Genomic DNA, 17,676 nt, shown 5'->3' on the forward strand with positions numbered 1-17,676 from the left:
AGAACTTTGTCCACACTCATGTGTGTTTGTGTGTGTGTGGTGTATGGGAAAGTTATGGAGTCCAGATTCCCTAAGCAGAATAGAGAATACTAAATGAGAGAAAATATCCCAAATGACTGGTCTAGAGTTCTGGATTTTGATTTTTCTTTTAAAACTATTTTCCAGATTGGAGTTTCTTTGTAGAATCTGGTGACAGCACCAATTTTTCCATTCATAATTCTCTCTCTCCACTTGTCTCAAGTGATCTAGCATCAGTGTCCATAAAAATGTCCAAAAATAATGAGAAAAAATAAAGATACAAGCAGCCAGAAAAAAACAGCATCTACAGAGAGAGATGTGAGATTAATTAATCATCACTCTTTAGTTGTGGAATTAAGAGGTTTCCATTTTTCTCTTTCAAAATGACCTAAAGAGTCTGCCCACGCACCGTGAGGACATCCACTGCAGCTGTTTTCACAACTGAGTCAAATCCGTTTTGGAGGAATATTTTTCCAGGAGGGACCTTTCAGCCTTCCACTGTAAGATTTAAAAAATGCTAATAGAACAGTTAGCTTAAACAAGCACATGCAAACCAATGCAGTAAACAGAATTTCATTTCAACTCTTGAGTGTTATCTCTTTGATATAATAGGGTATGTATGTAGCACAAAAGCAGTCTACTTTGAAAGTCATCCTTTCCTGGATAAGAAGCCCCATATGCAGTACATAAAATTCTCAGCCTATCTTCTGAAAAATGATGATTTATTTCTCTTTTTATTTACTAAAATATTATGGTTGTGTCCATGAGACAGACACCAAAATAACTGGCCAATTCCATAACAAAATGGAACTAGGCTTTAGGCTTTATGTACCTATCTGGGCTCTCATCACATACAAATAGATGAGTTTTTATATATATTGTATATATATAGCTATATATATAGATATATATAGTCAAACTACAATTATTTTGTGAATAACTAAATGAAGTCAATCAAACAGCTGCCAAGCAATTAGATACTAACAAATTGTTTTCAGAAAAACTCTTGGTTTTACGAAGTCTATCATAATTTTCTAAAACAACTGCTTTATGTCCAGCCAGTGATTATGTTTTCCTTTTAGTATAAAGTTCAGTCATCATTTTCAGGACCCAAAAAAGGGCAAACAACAAACTATGAAAGATAGTTTCAGTAAGTGTTATGGATAAAGGGTTATTTTATTTGTTATATACTACCAATATAGTTTAATTACAAAATAACCACACTCAGGTCCCCAGTAGGTAAATGCACAGAAGCCATAAGTAGTTCATAAGAGAGGAAATAGACCTGGCAAACACATGCCAAAAAAATTACTCAGCCTCACTAATAATCCAGGAAATTCAAACTAAAAGAAGATACCTTTAATTTACTTATTTCAAATAGACATTAAAAAATAATACTCAAGGTTGGCAAGGGTACAATGAGAGGAGAGTGTTCCCACACATTGCTAATGGCAGTGTAGATCATTACAATCCCCCAAAGCCACAAATATGTTCAAAACTTTTGGCTTATTAATTCAACTTCTTGGAATTTACCCTAAGGAAATAATAAAAAATATTGAAGACGTGCATGTTATCTTCAAATGACTCCAGTTAGAATATTTATAAATGGGGAGAGATAATGTAAAGACCCAACAATAGGGGAATGGGTAAGCAAATTATAGTACATCCACTTTACATTGCTATTGAAAATGACGGTTACATGGGCGCCTGGGTGGCTCAGTCATTGAGCGTCTGCCTTTGGCTCAGGTCATGATCCCAGGGTCCTGGGATCCAGCCCCGCATCGGGCTCCCTGCTTGGCAGGGAGTCTGCTTCTCCCTCTCCCACTCCCCCTGCTTGTGTTCCCTGTCTCGCTGTGTCTCTGTCAAATAAATACAATCTTTTTTAAAAAATGACGGTTACAGAAATTTTGTAGAAAAATGCAAAAATATCTATACTGAAGGAAGCAACATGAAAAAATGCATTTGTGTATTATGACTGGAAGGAAATGGACCAGAATGACAGCAGTCACTCTTAGAAGCTGGTAGGATAAATGGGGCCTATTTCTCTCTCAACCTTGGAAAAAGTCAAGCGATTATCTTGCTTTTGCAGCTTTGTTTGTTCCCCACAACAATTCACTATTTAAGCGTTCCCTTAAGAAAAACAAAGGAAGGTGGGAGAAGAATCAGCCAAAAGTTCAATGTTCCATTTAAGGGCTTCCTAAGTTCAGTCTTTTCTTTTTATTTAATTGAAGTGTTATTGACATACAATATTATATTAGTTTCAGGTGTACAATATAGTGATTTGACATTTATATACATTATGCAGTGTTTACCATGTTAAGTGTAGTTGCCATCTGTCACCATACAATGTTATTACAATATTATTGACTATATCCCTTATGCTGTACTTTACATCCCCATGACATATTTATTTTATAACTGGAAGCTTGTACTTCTTAATCCCCTTCCCCTATTTCACCTATCTTCCCATTCCCCTTCCTTCTGGCAACCACCAGTTCTCTGTATTTGTGAGTCTGTTTCTGTTTTGTTTTGCCTGTTGTTTTGTTTTTTAGATTCCACATATAAGTGAAATCATATGGCATTTGTCTTTTTTGGTCTGACTTATTTCACTTAGTATAATACCCTCTAGTTCCATCCATGTCGTCATGAATAACAAGATTTTATTCTTTTTATGGCTGAGTAATATTCCTCCCCTCGAGAGAGAGAGAGAGAGAGAGAGAGAGAGAGAGAGAGTGTGTGTGTGTGTGTGTGTGTGCACGCACTCGCGCTTGCTTCCATGTCTTGGCTATTGTAGCTAATGCTGCAATAAACAGAGGAGCCTATATCTTTTTGAATTAGTGTTTTTGTTTTCTTTGGGTAAATACCCAGAAGCATGATTACTGGATCATACTGTATTTCTGTTGTTAGTTTTTTTGAGGAACCTCCATGCTGTTTTCCATAGTGGCTGTACCAATTTACATTCTCCTCAACAGTGCGTGTGCTCCCCTTTCTCCACATCTTCACCAACATCTGTTATTAGTCTAGTGTTTTGTGAATGAGTCAATCTGCATTAATGTAAAAGGTCCTCATTGAAGAAAAATTATTACAGTAATCCCAAGGAGTACTATCCCCCTTTACTAGCTATTCTCCAGTTGCTAGGTGGCCTCACTTCCTCTGTCTGCTGTGTTCTGAAAAAGGCCTGTTCTCCTTGAGTGATGTCCAATGTATTCTTTAATTTTTTTCTGGAGTAGAGTATGTCTTTTTGGTGAAGGCTGCAACCCATAAACAGTTGCTATGAGTAGGACAGGCCTGTTTTCCATTTTGAGAGGGTGTATATATGATTAATAATAAATGGGAAGAAAATAACAGGATAGAGGAACAGGAAGGGAAGTTATCCCCAGTGCATATACACAGATCAATGGATTCAAAAGTAATATTTTAGTTAAACTACCCTATAATAGATTGGAATGTGTGTGAAGGGTTGGGAAGAGGGAGAGAAAAGGAACAGAAGAGAGAGGAGGGGAGAGGGACTGGTAAATAATGTAGACTTGGTTTGGAATAAACCCACCATTTTTTCTAGTTTTTTTTAAACTTTATTTAAATTCCAGTTAGTTAGCATAGAGTATAATATTAGTTTCGGGTGTACAAATATAGCGATTCAACAACTCCATACATCACCCAGTGCTCGTGACAACAAATGCACTCCTTAATGGGTCCCCTATTTCTCCCATCTCCCCACCCGCACTCCTCTGGTAACCATCAGTTTGTTCTCTATATTTAAGAATCTGTTTCTTGGGGTGCCTGGGTGGCTCAGTCAGTTAAGCGTCTGCCTTCAGCTCAGGTCATGGTCTCAGAGTTGTGGGATTGAGCGCCGAGTTGGGCTCTGTGCTCAGCAGAGTCTGCTTGAGCTTCTTTCCCTCTCCCTCTGCTCCTCCCCTGCTTTCTCTCTCTCTCAAATAAATAAAATCTTAAAAAAAAAAGAGAATTTGTTTTACTGGTTTATCTCTTTCTTCCTTTGCTCATTTGTTTTGTTTCTTAAATTCTACAGAGGAGTGAAATCAAATGGACTTGGTCTTTCTCTGACTGACTGATTTCACTTAGCATAAACCCACCAATTTTTTGATCGATCAATCTAAGCTTCCCTTCAATTTCATATACAATCATGAGATTTTAGAGCTAGAAGAGCTCTTTGAGATAATCTGATCTCCTTGTTACATTTAGAAAAACTAGAGGCCCTAAGAAAGAGGAGGTGATATACCTTAGGCCACTGTGCCAAGTATCTTCTGAATGACAACATGGAGTAGGGATTAAGAGTGTGGCCTTTGGAACAGATTGTATGAATTGAAATCTCGGTTCTACAATTTACTAGTTATGTGACCTTGGTTTAGTCACTTAACTGCTCTGTTCCTTGATTTTCTTTATCTATAAAATGTACCTACTTCATCAGACACAATGAGAATTAAAGGAGTTAATGTGTGAAAAGCACTTAGAACAGTGCCTGGTGGGCTGACCCCCACTTAAGTTAGCAGCTACTGTTGTTAAGTTGCTGATTCTGCCATTCCAAGGCCAATGATTTTCACATACCAAGTTGTCTCTTCATAGCCTTATGGTGACTAAAGAAATAAACATATGCCTCCCTGGGTCTTTTCCAAAGTCACCTTGGAGTTTATCTTAGTAGCAAGTAGCAAGTGGAAAACACAAAGGTAAACCACAGGTAGTGACATTTGAAGTTATACTCTGTGACCTATCTGAATGTATGTTCTGCAGTAGAGAAATAATTGACTTTGATTTTCATGGTTTCATAATAGCAGCATGTATTTTACCCACATAGTTCCTTTTTGTAAAGTTTATCATTATCAAAATAATAGAGAAATAAGAAAAACTGCTTTGCTGTGAATAGCATTATGTGTACATTTGGTTTTTCTATGAGTCGACAGTGTGATCGTCATGTCTAAATAACATTTGCTTACCAGTGGACCTCCAGGATGCCATGATGGGCACTGAATGAATAAGTCAATAAAGCAAATATGAGCCTGTCCTTAACCTTAGAGTATTTAGAACAGCATCTTCTCAGAATTATTGTGCTTTCAAACTTTGTGAGGCTTAAAGTATTAGTCGTTCTCTTAATGTTGTCCTATTTTTTTTATTTCCAAAAAGTGAACCATTTGTGAGTGAAGCCAAGCTCTGCTTCACAGGACTTTGGTAAATATCACAGTTTCCTAGCTCTAGGCACAGAGCTGTGCGTCTCCATATCATGTGCCTAAAGAGAGCTGGAATGTGTCTTCTGTTATCTGTGTCCACTGACACAAACATTAAGACAGGAAGTTGTGGTTGAGGGTCAGGGAGCAGGGAAGGATTGTTTTCTCTTGGTTTATACCAATTTGTGGTTTAAAGGAAGATTGCTTCCAAGAACCCTCAATAACCTTGAATAGATGTGACATTAGTAGCTGATTCATAGCTGTGAATAGCTATGATTAGAACTTCAAGAATGGTTCAAAATGGCTATAGGAATATTCCTCTCCCTCTCTCTCTCTCCCTTCCGTCCCCCTCCCCTCCAGGAGTTTTCATGTTGCAAATAAACATACTGAGGGGAAAGAGAATGTCTGCATTTTCATACATAAAAATAAGGGTGATTTTAACATCATAAATCAGAGTTGCCAGAACACAACATTAGGCATTAGAAGTGAGATGTTTTTCATTTTTAAATTTAACTTGTTAGGTTTGAATGGTGTTAAGATAAGTGTAAATTCGTAACCAATTGAGACTTAAGAAAGAATGCTATTTTGACCATACCTCTGCTCTGTTAATCCCAATCAGACTGAACCAAACTTGACTGAAAGAGCAAGTGAGAGATGGGAGAGAAAATAAAAAAAATATATGTCTATGTTGTAACAGAAAGCATTTTATTGAATTTTTAATTTATTAAATTATTTTTAATTATAAGGTCCTTGATTGATATTTTTGGGGTTTTTTTAAAAATTTTATTTATTTATTTGACAGAGAGGGAACACAAGCAGGGGGAGTGTGAGAGGGAGAAGCAAGCTTCACCCTGAGCAGGGAGCCTGATACAGGGCGGGCTCACTTGATCCCAGGACTCTGAGATCATGACCTGAGCTGAAGGCAGACGCTTGATGACTGAGCCACCCAGGCGCCCCTCTTGATTGATACTTTTGCATCATCAGTGTCCTTGTGTGGAAAATAGCTCTCTACCCCTACTTGGTAAACTTTCATTCTTTAATGAACAAAAACTGTATGTGCTGGCTGAAATGAAACTAGATTAATTGTATTGATGCCTCCTTTTCTGGGTGGAAGTCCAGTTCTCTGGGGCAAAGATACATTTCTGGAAGTCTGCTATTGATATGTTTCTCACTTTGCACTATTTGTAGCAAAGTCGGGGTCTAAAATCCAGCCAGCTGTCCACTTTATGAAGCACATGCTATGGGAAGCTAAGGAGAAAGAGATTAAAATTGGCCCTGGGGCGCCTGGGTGGCTCAGTTGGTTAAGCGACTGCCTTCGGCTCAGGTCATGATCCTGGAGTTCCGGGATCGAGTCCCGCGTCGGGCTCCCTGCTCAGCAGGGGGTCTGCTTCTCCCTCTGACCCTCTTCCCTCTCGTGCTCTCTGTCTCTCATTCTCTCTCTCTCAAATAAATAAATAAAATCTTTAAAAAAAAAATTGGCCTTATCACATAGATGCTCAGTAGAATTTCAGTGGTTGTGGTGATGGCATTGGTGATGAACAAACAGCTGAATCAAGTACAGTCTTTTCCAATATCCTCATATTGCTTTGTCTTTCTTTATGTGTCCTTTCATTCTGCTTGGTAGTAGAGTTGTTTATCACTAGCATTGGACTGTGAATTCCTTGGGGGTGGAGACAATGACCTATTCATTTCCACATTCTCTCTAGCCCCTCTTGTGAATGCTGGGCAACAGTGTATTCAGTTCATTCAGCAAGTGTTGATCAAGAGTCTACTACATGCCAGACATTGTGCTTGTTTGGGGGACATGACAATGAATAGAAAAGATAAAAACACTTCATGGAGCTTACATTTTTGTGGGGAGAGACAGATGACAGACAATAAACATATAAGCAAAATATATAGTATGTCATTTGGTGATAAGTGCTATGAAAGACAGGAAGGAGGATGAGAAGTGACCTTTTTTTGGTGGTTTACAACAGGACATTGCAAAGGCCCTGAGGTGGAAACATGCCTGATTTTCAGAAACTGCGAGAAGGTTGGTGCACCTAAAGTGCATGAGATAGGTGGAAATATGGGGGGGATGAGATTAGAGAGGTTAAGGTAGAGAGACAGGTGAACCTTGTAGGGACCTTGTTGGTCATTGTATGGATTTTGGCTTTTATTTTGAAGGAAATGAGACACCATTGCTGCTTCGGAGCAAAAGAGAGACATGACATGACTTCGATTTTAAAAGCTTCATTCTGGCTGTAGTGTGGGAAATGTGCTATAACGAGAGCAGTGGTGGAAGCAGCGCATCAGTTAGGCTGTTGCAATAATCCAGGTGGGGGATGATGGCTTGAACCAGTGAGGTGGGAGTGGGGAAGTGGAGAGCTGTCATCGGATTCTGGATATATTTCAAAGGTAGCACCAACAGAATTTACTGATGGATTACATGTGAAAGACAGGAATCGATGTGTGTGGCCTGAGCAAATGGAAGAATGGAGCTGCCACTTACCAAGATGGGGAAGACCGTGAGAGGAGCAGGTCTGGGAAGCCATGGGAATCGGGACATTGGTTTTGAACATAGTAAGTTTGAGAAGCCAGGTAGAGATATTGAGTGGGCGGCGGGATATTCACGTCTGTGGCTCAGGGGAGAGATTATGCTGGAGCTATAAATTGGGGAGTGTATAGACAGCATGTCTCATGAGATGGCATGAGGTTAGATTGTTGCCAAATCATCAGTGTATGTTCACTTACAATATTCGATTTGCTTTCTCTCCAACTATGCTCATCTCTTGTATTAAGTCATACCAAACTGCTGTTTCTGTAGACCATTTATTTATGGAATTTGTAGGTTTGTGTGTGTGCCTAGAGTAGTGCTAAGTGGTATGGGGGCTGTAAAGAAGCATAAGACTCAGATTCTGCCTTCAAGGACTTTAACATTCGGTTAGGGAAGTAACAATTCGCTTCATGAAACTGTTCCTACTACAAAGGATTAGGTACCACTGAATGCCTATCAGTCAATACATAAGCTTTATTGAGTGATTTCTGTATTCTGTGTGTTTGCTATTCATACAATAGGAATTCCAAAAAGTGAGATTATGCACATGATTTAGGAACCACTATCCAGATGTCTGTAGATTTCTTTGAAAATACCTGTGGCCAAGAGCTTAAGAAAAATAAAGGAGTCCATTTCACTGCAAAATAAAATCATGAAGTTATTTAGGTTTGAACTAGGTTTTTTAACATTGCACAAAAAAGGACCAAGTTGCAAGTTGCAGCATTTGATGCAAATAACGACAAAATAATGTAAGGAATGAAAATAAGTACATTTTTACAGGGCTTTAAGCTTTTCGGAGGACTTGGACATCTCAAATAGCATTTGATGTTCTCAAACATGTCTGTGGTAAGGCAGATAATGCCTCTCCTTGTCCTAAGAGCCTTAGTGACTTCGAGCTCAGCATTCTGTGGGGGAAAGCGGGGTTCTTTCAGTGATTTATCATGAAGTTTTAAAATTTCTATTTCTAAACCCAATTTAGATCCTGCTGTTCCTGTACCAGTATACTCACCAGAAGTGTTGTTTACATCCTCTCGGAACTATGAAGAACAAAAATTTACCGCCACCTAACTCATTAAAAATCCTCTGCAAGCCCGAGGCTCAAAAGCCACAATATGGACACAAAGAGCTTAGTCCCCCTCAAGGACACTTTATTTCATGAACCTCCCTCACTCAGAATTCTTCTCTCTTTCAAAACCCCTTTCTTAAATGCAGTATTAAACCAGAGGCAAGACTCTGTTTTTGCTAAATGTAGTTCTCTTACCAGTTTTCATTTCAAATGTGGGATGTGCTAGGTTAGCATTTGTACTCCTGGCCACTTTCAAATCTTAGAATGTTTTTTAACCTAACCACTGACATTATCATTAAGAACACGCACACACCTTAGAAAACGTTGTCCTTTATTTGCATTCCAATACAAATATTTTTGAAGGCTGTCTCTCTTCTACCTCGAGTATTTTCTGATGCTGCAACCTCCAGTTTAATCCTAAATGCTTGCCAATGTGTGCATATAACACAGAGTGTTATTATTGCCTCAGGCTAGCTTCATGTCATCTAGTTTGTCTTTTGCTTCACTCCTTTGATAGTATTATCAGAACCAATTGTGAATCTGCCAGATGCATTTCCTCTCAAAAGGACAAATCTAAGAAGGCTGTGTTTTTCCCTCTCTTCCAGGACTGCTTACATTAAAGGAGTTCCTCTTCCTTCGTTTCATGAAATTGAGCTTGCTTAATCAGACATGGAGCAAACGGACTGCAAACCCTACCAGCCTCTCTCAAAAGTCAAGCATGAAATGGATCTAGCTTATACAAGTTCTTCTGATGAAAGTGAAGATGGACAAAAACCAAGACAGTCGTACAACTCCAGAGAAACTCTGCATGAGTACAACCAAGAGCTGAGGATGAATTACAATAGCCAGAGCAGGAAGAGGAAAGAAGTGGAGAAATCTACTCAAGGTGTGTTTTTACTGGATTTTTAAATCTAATATTATTTCTCAGTAGAGAATGCTTGTGTATGTAAACTTAGGTTTCAAAAACAAATTTGCTGATGTTAACTGGTTAATAATGTGCACTGCTTATATATGCTTAGTGAATCTGTTCATATGCCAATCCAGCTGAGGTTGTAGGTTACATGTGCTTTTTACGGATTATGCATGAATTTAGATGCAACAATCCTCTTATCAGAGCATTGAAAATTTGTCTAATCCTACAAATAGCCATTTACAGACTGAAGGATAAATAATTTATAGTAAGATGAAAAGTAAACAGCTAAGTGCTTTTCAAGCCATTGCCTATGTGGGATGAAATTCTCAAATAAATATTTGGCTTCTAAAAGAGCTTTAGAAAGGTTAGTGGAGACCACCAAACAAGGTCTGGAAAGTCTGTCATCAGAATGTGGACACTTCGTGCAACGCAGTCCTGAGGGAAAATAAGAATTCGTTGGAACCCTTCCTACCATGGCTGTAATGTAGAGCAGATCCTTTGGACAGCCTTGGTTTCTCAATTATGGATTGAAAGACAGTGTTCAATACATAGAAAACAGGTAGATAGTAATACGATTGCCTTATTCTTTTCGATTGATAGTTAAGCAGTGGTAGATACTCAACTACACAGAAGAGAAGATACTGACTAGTACAGGTTAATATATTCTTTTAAAGAGTACATCAATGCTGAAATGAAAAAAAAATATGATTTGATGATCTAGATCAGTGGTTCTAAACTTAGGGGCCCTGAAGAAGCAAAAGCAGCATCACCCATAGGACTTGCTAGTGATGCGGATTCTCAGGCTTCACCCCAGACCTATTGAATCAGAAACCCTGAGGAGGGACCCAGCAATCTGTGGTTTAACAAGCCCTCCAGGGGATTCTGATGGCAACTCAAGTTTGAGGACCACTACTCCACCCTTTTTTTTAAAGATTTTATTTATTTATTTATTTATTTATTTAAGGGAGAGGTCACAAGCAGAGGAAGCAGCAGAGAGAGAGGGAGAAGCAGGCTCCCCGCTGAGCAGGGAGCCCCACATGGGGCTCCATCCCAGGACCCCGGGATCATGACCTGAGCCGAAGGCAGGCGCTTAACTGACTGAGCCACCCAGGCGCCCCTGCTCCATCCCTTTGAAATCACTTTTACTCAGAGAGCCTCAAAGATCACTTCTAGTTGGGTGACTTCCAAATATTTATCTTCAGCTCCATCATTTTTCCCAGATCTAGCCCTACATTTTCAGTTACCTGCGAGACATTTTCGAAGGAATGGACATCTCCACTGGCAGCTCTAAATCGATAGATCTAAAATGGCAGCAATCATTTTAACATCTCTAATTGCACTCCTTTTCTTTCCATCACAAGATCTGTTCATGAAGTTCCCATTCTCCCCAGCCCTCCACGTACACTTTCCGTACCTAATCAGTTGCTCCTTCCAGCAGATGTAACTTCTACTTGTCTCAAATCCATCTTCTTTCCATTAGCATTATCACTGCTCTCATTTTCTTTTACCTCAACTGTTTTTGCTTCCTAACTGATCTCCTTGGACCTCACCTCATCCCTTCAGTCCTTCAGCCATGCTGCCCCCTTTCTGTTGGAATGCCCTTCTCCGCCATCTCCGTTTCACCATATTTAACTGTCTTCAAGGCCTGGTCTCCCAGCATCTTTGCCACAGAGCCTTTGTTGTACTGTCAGCCCCTTTGTACCCATTTCTGATTTTTATTATTTTGGTATATACTTTTCTAGATTGTACACTCAGTGAAGATGGGGATCATGATTTATTTACTGATCTCTGTTTTTCTATAATACTTTGCATATAATCTGTGCTCTATAATTTTTAATTTAAGAAATAAGTTGCTGTCAAGCAAAACATAAGTACTTATCATGCATTGAAAACTACTTATGAAATACTGACATTGGCACAGGTTACTTTTTTTTTTTAAGAGTAAGTCCATGCTGAGATGAAAAAAAAATCATTTGATTATCTAGATCAGTGGTTGCCAAAGTGTGAGGCCTAGACCAGCAGCAACAGCATTACCCATGAACTTGTTAGAAGTGCAAATTCTCAGGTATTGCCCCGGACCATGTAAAATGCAGTTATTATAAATGAAAACTACTGTATCCTAATTAGTATTAGTATCTTACATTAGAGAAATTTTAAATTGAGCCAAAGATTTTATATATTCATACTAACATTTAAATATACCTTAAATGTTTATGATATTAACTATATTACACATTTTTTACCTCTTATCATAATTGGTAAAAGTTTTGTATCTGTGTTTTCAAGTAATTCATTTTAATCTTTCCTATTTGTTCTGCTAATGACTGTGTATTTGTTATAAGATAATTTTATTCATCTGTCTAACTATTTTTGGCTCTTTTATGCTTTGAGAAATGTGTAGTTCCCATTAGAATATTTTTCTATAAGTTTGTCTTTACAGAATATGAACTTACAATTGTGAGTTGTGGGTTATGGGAATGAAGTATAGAGTGCTTGACCTCATATGTTGTGAGTTTAAATAAGAATGCACTTCTAGGGGCACCTGGGTGGCTCAACTGTTAAGCGTCTGCCTTCGGCTCAGGTCATGGTCCCAGGCTCCTGGGATCGAGCCCTGCATCGGGCTCTCTGCTCTGCAGGAAGCCTGCTTCTCCCTCTCCCACTCCCCCTGCTTGTGTTCCCTCTCTTGCTGTCTCTCTCTCTGTCAAATGGATAAATAAAATCTTAAAAAAAAAAAAAAGAATGCACTTCTAGTGATAGTTTGTTCTAAAAATATAAGCAATTTTGTACTGAGTCAGTGTAAAGAGCGTAGCCAGCCTCATATTTCGTCTCTGCATTGTGATCAAAATGAATTTTGAGAAGATGGAAGTTTGTCTTCTATGATGCCATCCTAACTTTTTTTCAATGACCTATTAGTACTCAATAAGCTTTTACTTAGCACTCACGATGTGTCAAGCCCTGAGTCAGTGCTAGGGATGGAGATGACTCCAATAGTTTCTGCTTGTAGGAAATTCATAACGTGGTGGAGAAAATAGATATCAAGCAAATCATTACAATTGAACATAGTAAGTACTTTTATAGATAAATAAAGGGAATATGGAAATACACAGGGAATCGGGGTCCATAGAAAGGTAATATTTGATCTAGGTCTTAAAATTTGAATACGATCTTACTTGGAAAAGACATTCCAAGAGGGTAGATTAGCAGGCGCAAAAGCATAGAGCTGTGAAAAGGCCTGGGATGGTGAAAATTCTAGTATGGCTAAGAGTAAGGTACATTGGAGCTGGATCACAAAAAGTATTGCATGACCAATTTAGGAGTTCTTTTTTTCCTTTATGCATTAAAAACCACAGCTTTTAAGTAATGGAGAACTTCATGTTGAATAAGATTTTTAGGATGAAAAGTGTAGAAGAACATTGTAGATATACAAGCAGCAGTATAACAGATTGATTGCAGGTGGGAAAAATTGGATGCAGGGAGACAATCTAGGAAGCTACTGAACTAGGCCAGGCTAAGAACGGCAATGACGGTATAAACTCTGGCTGTATCAGAAGAGGTAAAGAGACATAGTGCAGAGATATCAGTGTGGAGGAATTGATAGGAGTTGGTAATTGATTAGTTGTTGAGGTTGAAAGAGATAACAGAGTCAAGGATGCCTCAATTTCAAGTTTGGGACACTGGGAGGATGATGCTCCATTTACCAAGAGAAGGAAAATAGGAGGAAGGGTGGGTTTGGAAGGGAAGAGAATGAATTTCTTTCTGGACATGTTACGTGTTAAGACGCTTGGGTGACATCCAGGTGAATTTTCCTATCAGGCACTTGGAAATGCATGTCTAGAGTTCAGGAACGATCTGGACTGTTGATATAAGTAGATTTGAGTTCATCAGTATCTTACAGTTGATGCCTGGGGATGGATGATATTACCCAGGGAGAATGTGTAGAGTGAGACTAGAAAAGGGCCAAGGACAAAAACCTGAATCTATCATCTGTGAACTTACATAAATACATTTTCAACCTATTTAAATTTTTAGCTAGCACTATCCTTTGGTGCACTGACTTATATATACTCAAGTATGAAAATCCAGGAGGTGAAAGTCCAGAAACTTGGGATCTTATCAGTCACTGACTCGCTGATCTTAATGACATCTAGGAGGGAAAATAAGTACCTCTTTGGGGGAGAAATGAATTATCCCTCATTAGGTAAAACCGTGGACCTAATTATCATCTTTTTTGGTGAGGTCTGGCATCTACTTTGTTGTTTTATTCCATGTATTACTACCTATGAGCAAAAGAAAATATAATTTTCACATATTTATATGAGTGGTAGTACTTTGCATTAACCTAGCTAGAGTTGAGCCTGACTCATTATTTTTAAAGAATAAAATTCTCAGAAAATCATTGAGATTTAAGTCGGGAAAGAAGAAAGCAAATATAATCGGGCACCTGCCATGGTGGCAGACACTCTGCTAGATGCCTTTCAGGCTTACTAGCCGTGCCGCCTTAAGCAAGTTACTTCGGCTCTCTGAGCCTGTTTTTCATCTGCAGAATTGACTTCATCATCATCACCAACAACACCATAATCACAATGATAAAAATAAAAGTAATAATAAAAATAAATCTTGACGAGTACCTACTCTATTTTGGGACTCTGCTAGGTGCTCTACATTTGCTTCTCAAACACCTTATGAAGTATGACATATTATTTCCAGTTTACAGATAAGGTAACTGAGGCTTGGCGAGAAATAGCTGGTAGGTTTCTGCAGCTAAAAACTGGTAAGAGTTGGACTGGAAATCCAAGTCCTTGGCTCTGAAGTTCCCATCAGTCACTACACTACACTACTCCCATACTTACCTCATAAGTATTAATTGTGATCATACATGTGAAAATGTTTAGGAACTCAATAAATGTTAATTTCCCTTCATTTCCTTCCCTGACAACCTTGCCAGCCTCTTTTTGTTTCAGTCACCAAGGGTTTACAAAGAGGTTTAACAAGCTTTATATTCTGATGATCTTTAGAAAAGGGCAGATGATGTGCTATCTAATTTATAATGAAATATTCCTGAGTCTGTTTGTTTGTTTGTTTCACTTTTTAGGGAAGCTGTTGTGCCATCCAATTCAGGGCTTGCTTTGGGGAAATAGTAATAAGAGGAAATACTTGATCCCATCTGAAAATATCTTTAAATTCTTATTTTTATTTGCCAAGAAAGCAGCACCCACTCGCCCAGGTACACACAGGGTTGGATTCTAAAACTGATTTTCTTATCTTCGAAAAGCTTTCGAATTAAGGTATGGACACTAATCTAATATTATTCACAGTTCTTTACTAACGGGATAGATGAGCCCAGGCAAACTTATTTCAGATGATTTTTGGCAGGTCTGATAGCAGGGGTAGATCTCCTGGAGGCACAGAGGCTAGCAGTTTTCCCCAAGTAGCCTCACTTCTAAGGGAGGCATCAATCAACTAAAAAAATTAGCATAAGACAAATGAAAATATAAATATATGAATGTATGAACCAAGGATAATAATTTTAGTTATGAGAAGTACCCTATAATTTTTATAATAGAAGAGATTAGTTTTGAATGTAGCCATTTTACCGATCAGTAATTATGAATGTGAAGTCACCCATGCAGAAAAGGAGGTACGGGGAGGACCTGTTACAAATCCCACAAGATCACAGACTCCTGAGATACTACAGCCGACACAAACATTTTCTCTCTGCCTTCTTGACCTGCTCTTTTGTGGCTTCTCTTTCTCCTAATGGGTTTTTGTTTGGTCGGTTGTTTTCCTCTGTCTTACAACCTAAGCTTAAATCTCACATTATCGCCATCTGGTGGAAAAAATTTAGAACTGCCGATTTGTATTTACCAAGATTACATGGAAACAAACCTCGTCATCCATGCATCCATGCATCCATCTGTCCATCTATCCATTTTCATTTACTCATCAAGCTTTCATTTAGTGTCAACTACGTTTCAGGTACTTTGGTAGATGGATGAAGTTCATCTTGAAGTAAATGGACACAAGTGACTATTATTTCCCCCCTCCTTGCCCTAGGCTAATATTGCCACTTCATTCCACAGAAGCTGCTTAAACACCACTGCCACTTGGGGGTTCAAGGAGCAGACAGAAGCCCAAATTTGAGAAGCACATTTCTCGATTCTTATTTCAAGCACTTAGCAGTAGTATAAACTATTATTTGCTTAACATCTAAAAATTTTCGGCAACAGTTCCTATGAAAATCTTAAAAGAACTTTTAATCTCAGGATCTGTATTTACATGGTAAACATCACAGATGGCAGGTATAATAGAAGGTGGCAAGGCCTATAAAATGAAAATTTTACTAGCATTTGATCATCTGTAATGAATTTAGTGCTGTGAGCATGTTGTACTTCTAGCTGTCACAAGTTTCCAGCATAAAAATCTACAACTGCCCAGAAAGAACCTAGACTCTGAGAGAAAACTAAGTTATTTAGCAGTAACTCTAGTTGGTTCATGTCTTTTAGTATCATTTGGTCATGAAAACCTATTCGATAAACATTTACTTACACAGTATCTAAATGTGTGATGGAATGTCCATGGCATTTGCACCACTGCTCCCTCTAACCTGCCCCCTGGCACACAGCCCTGATCAAATCATGGTGTTCTTTCTTGTTGAGCCCAGCGACAACCTCACATTCCCGTCAACACAGCATTCCATGCAAGCATCGTCAATCAGTTGTCAACTGTAATTGAGATGAACCTCCTTGAGATGAAACATTGAGATGAAACCTACTCCTTATCAGTGCTCTGCTTGGCTGTGCCAAGTTTTGTGTTAAACTCTCAAGATTAATAGATGAATAAGAAACCGTTTCGAAGAATTCAGAGTATGGTGGGAAAGCAAATACAGACCAGCAACAGTGATGCAAGGTGACTGGTGTTACAATAGTGATATATGTGAAGTACCATGGGAGTCTAGAAGCTAGAACCATGTCCTTGGCTTGGAGATGATAACAATGGTTATAAGAGAAAAATCTAACGTTTATTAAGCACCAGGCACCGAATAAGGCACTTTAGATGGATTATGCTATTCAGTCGTCCTAATGATGCTATGAGGTTGGAATCATTATTATCCCTGTTTGCAGATGAGTAAAGCGAGGCACAGAGATGCTAAGTAACTTGCCTAATATTAACAGAGGTAGTAAGTAATAGGAATGGGATTGGAACCCGGAAGGTCTGACATTAGAGCCCACTGCCATAACTAACACACACAGATAGCTCAAAATTCAGATCTCAAGTTCGAGGAAATGATGTCAGTGTGTGTGTGTGTGTGTGTGTGTGTGTGTGTGGTGTGGTGTGTGTGGTGTGTGTTTGGAGTCATCTATAAATAGATGGTTCCAGAAGCAGTGAGAGTGGAAGAGATAATCCAGGGAGAATACGTACAGTTCAAAATAAAGAGAGCCAAATATGATACCCTGAGGAACAATTGCGTTTAAAATAGCAGGCCGAAGAAAAGAGGTGGTCTTCAGATGTCAGAGAAAGATCAAAAGGAAGGGGTATCACATAAGCCAAGGGAGGGGACTTTCCAGCAAAAGATGTAACTAATATTGTCAAACACTTCAGAATCAACAAGTAGAATGAAAGTTGACAAAAGGCAGTAAAACAGGCCATTTAGAAGGTCATTGCTGACTTTAGACCAGAGATTCTCCACCTTGGCTGGCATTAAAATCACCTGGGGAGTTTTATGAATCCCAGTGCTAAGACTGGTCCTTAGACCAATTAAGCCAGAATTTCCACAGATGAGACCCGGGCATTTAAAAAAATTCCTCAGGAGATTCCAGTGTGCATCCAAGGCAGGGATTCACTTCCTTGGAGCAAACAATTTCAGTAATCTTAGAGAAACATCCCAGATCATAAGGATTTGAGGAGTGAATGCAATTGAATGTGATGACTAGAATAAGGCTCTATTGGAGAATGTTGTAGGATC

The 17,676-nt window shown here is 38.8% G+C and overlaps 1 protein-coding gene across 3 annotated transcripts in view; it reads left to right on the forward strand.

Annotated features, from left to right (window-relative positions):
* The window catches only part of TENM1 (teneurin transmembrane protein 1), a 774,784-nt gene that overhangs the window by 219,191 nt on the left and 537,917 nt on the right, over positions 1–17,676 (forward strand). For all 3 annotated transcript variants that reach the window (XM_078065077.1, XM_078065079.1, XM_078065078.1), the window contains one exon: positions 9,406–9,686. In XM_078065077.1, coding sequence (XP_077921203.1) covers positions 9,470–9,686 — 217 coding nt within the window. In that variant the 5' untranslated portion in view covers positions 9,406–9,469. The remainder of the gene's footprint in view (positions 1–9,405; positions 9,687–17,676) is intronic.

This window comes from Halichoerus grypus, chromosome X, assembly GCF_964656455.1.
Source record: "Halichoerus grypus chromosome X, mHalGry1.hap1.1, whole genome shotgun sequence".
In the NCBI taxonomy this organism is placed as follows: domain Eukaryota; kingdom Metazoa; phylum Chordata; class Mammalia; order Carnivora; family Phocidae; genus Halichoerus; species Halichoerus grypus.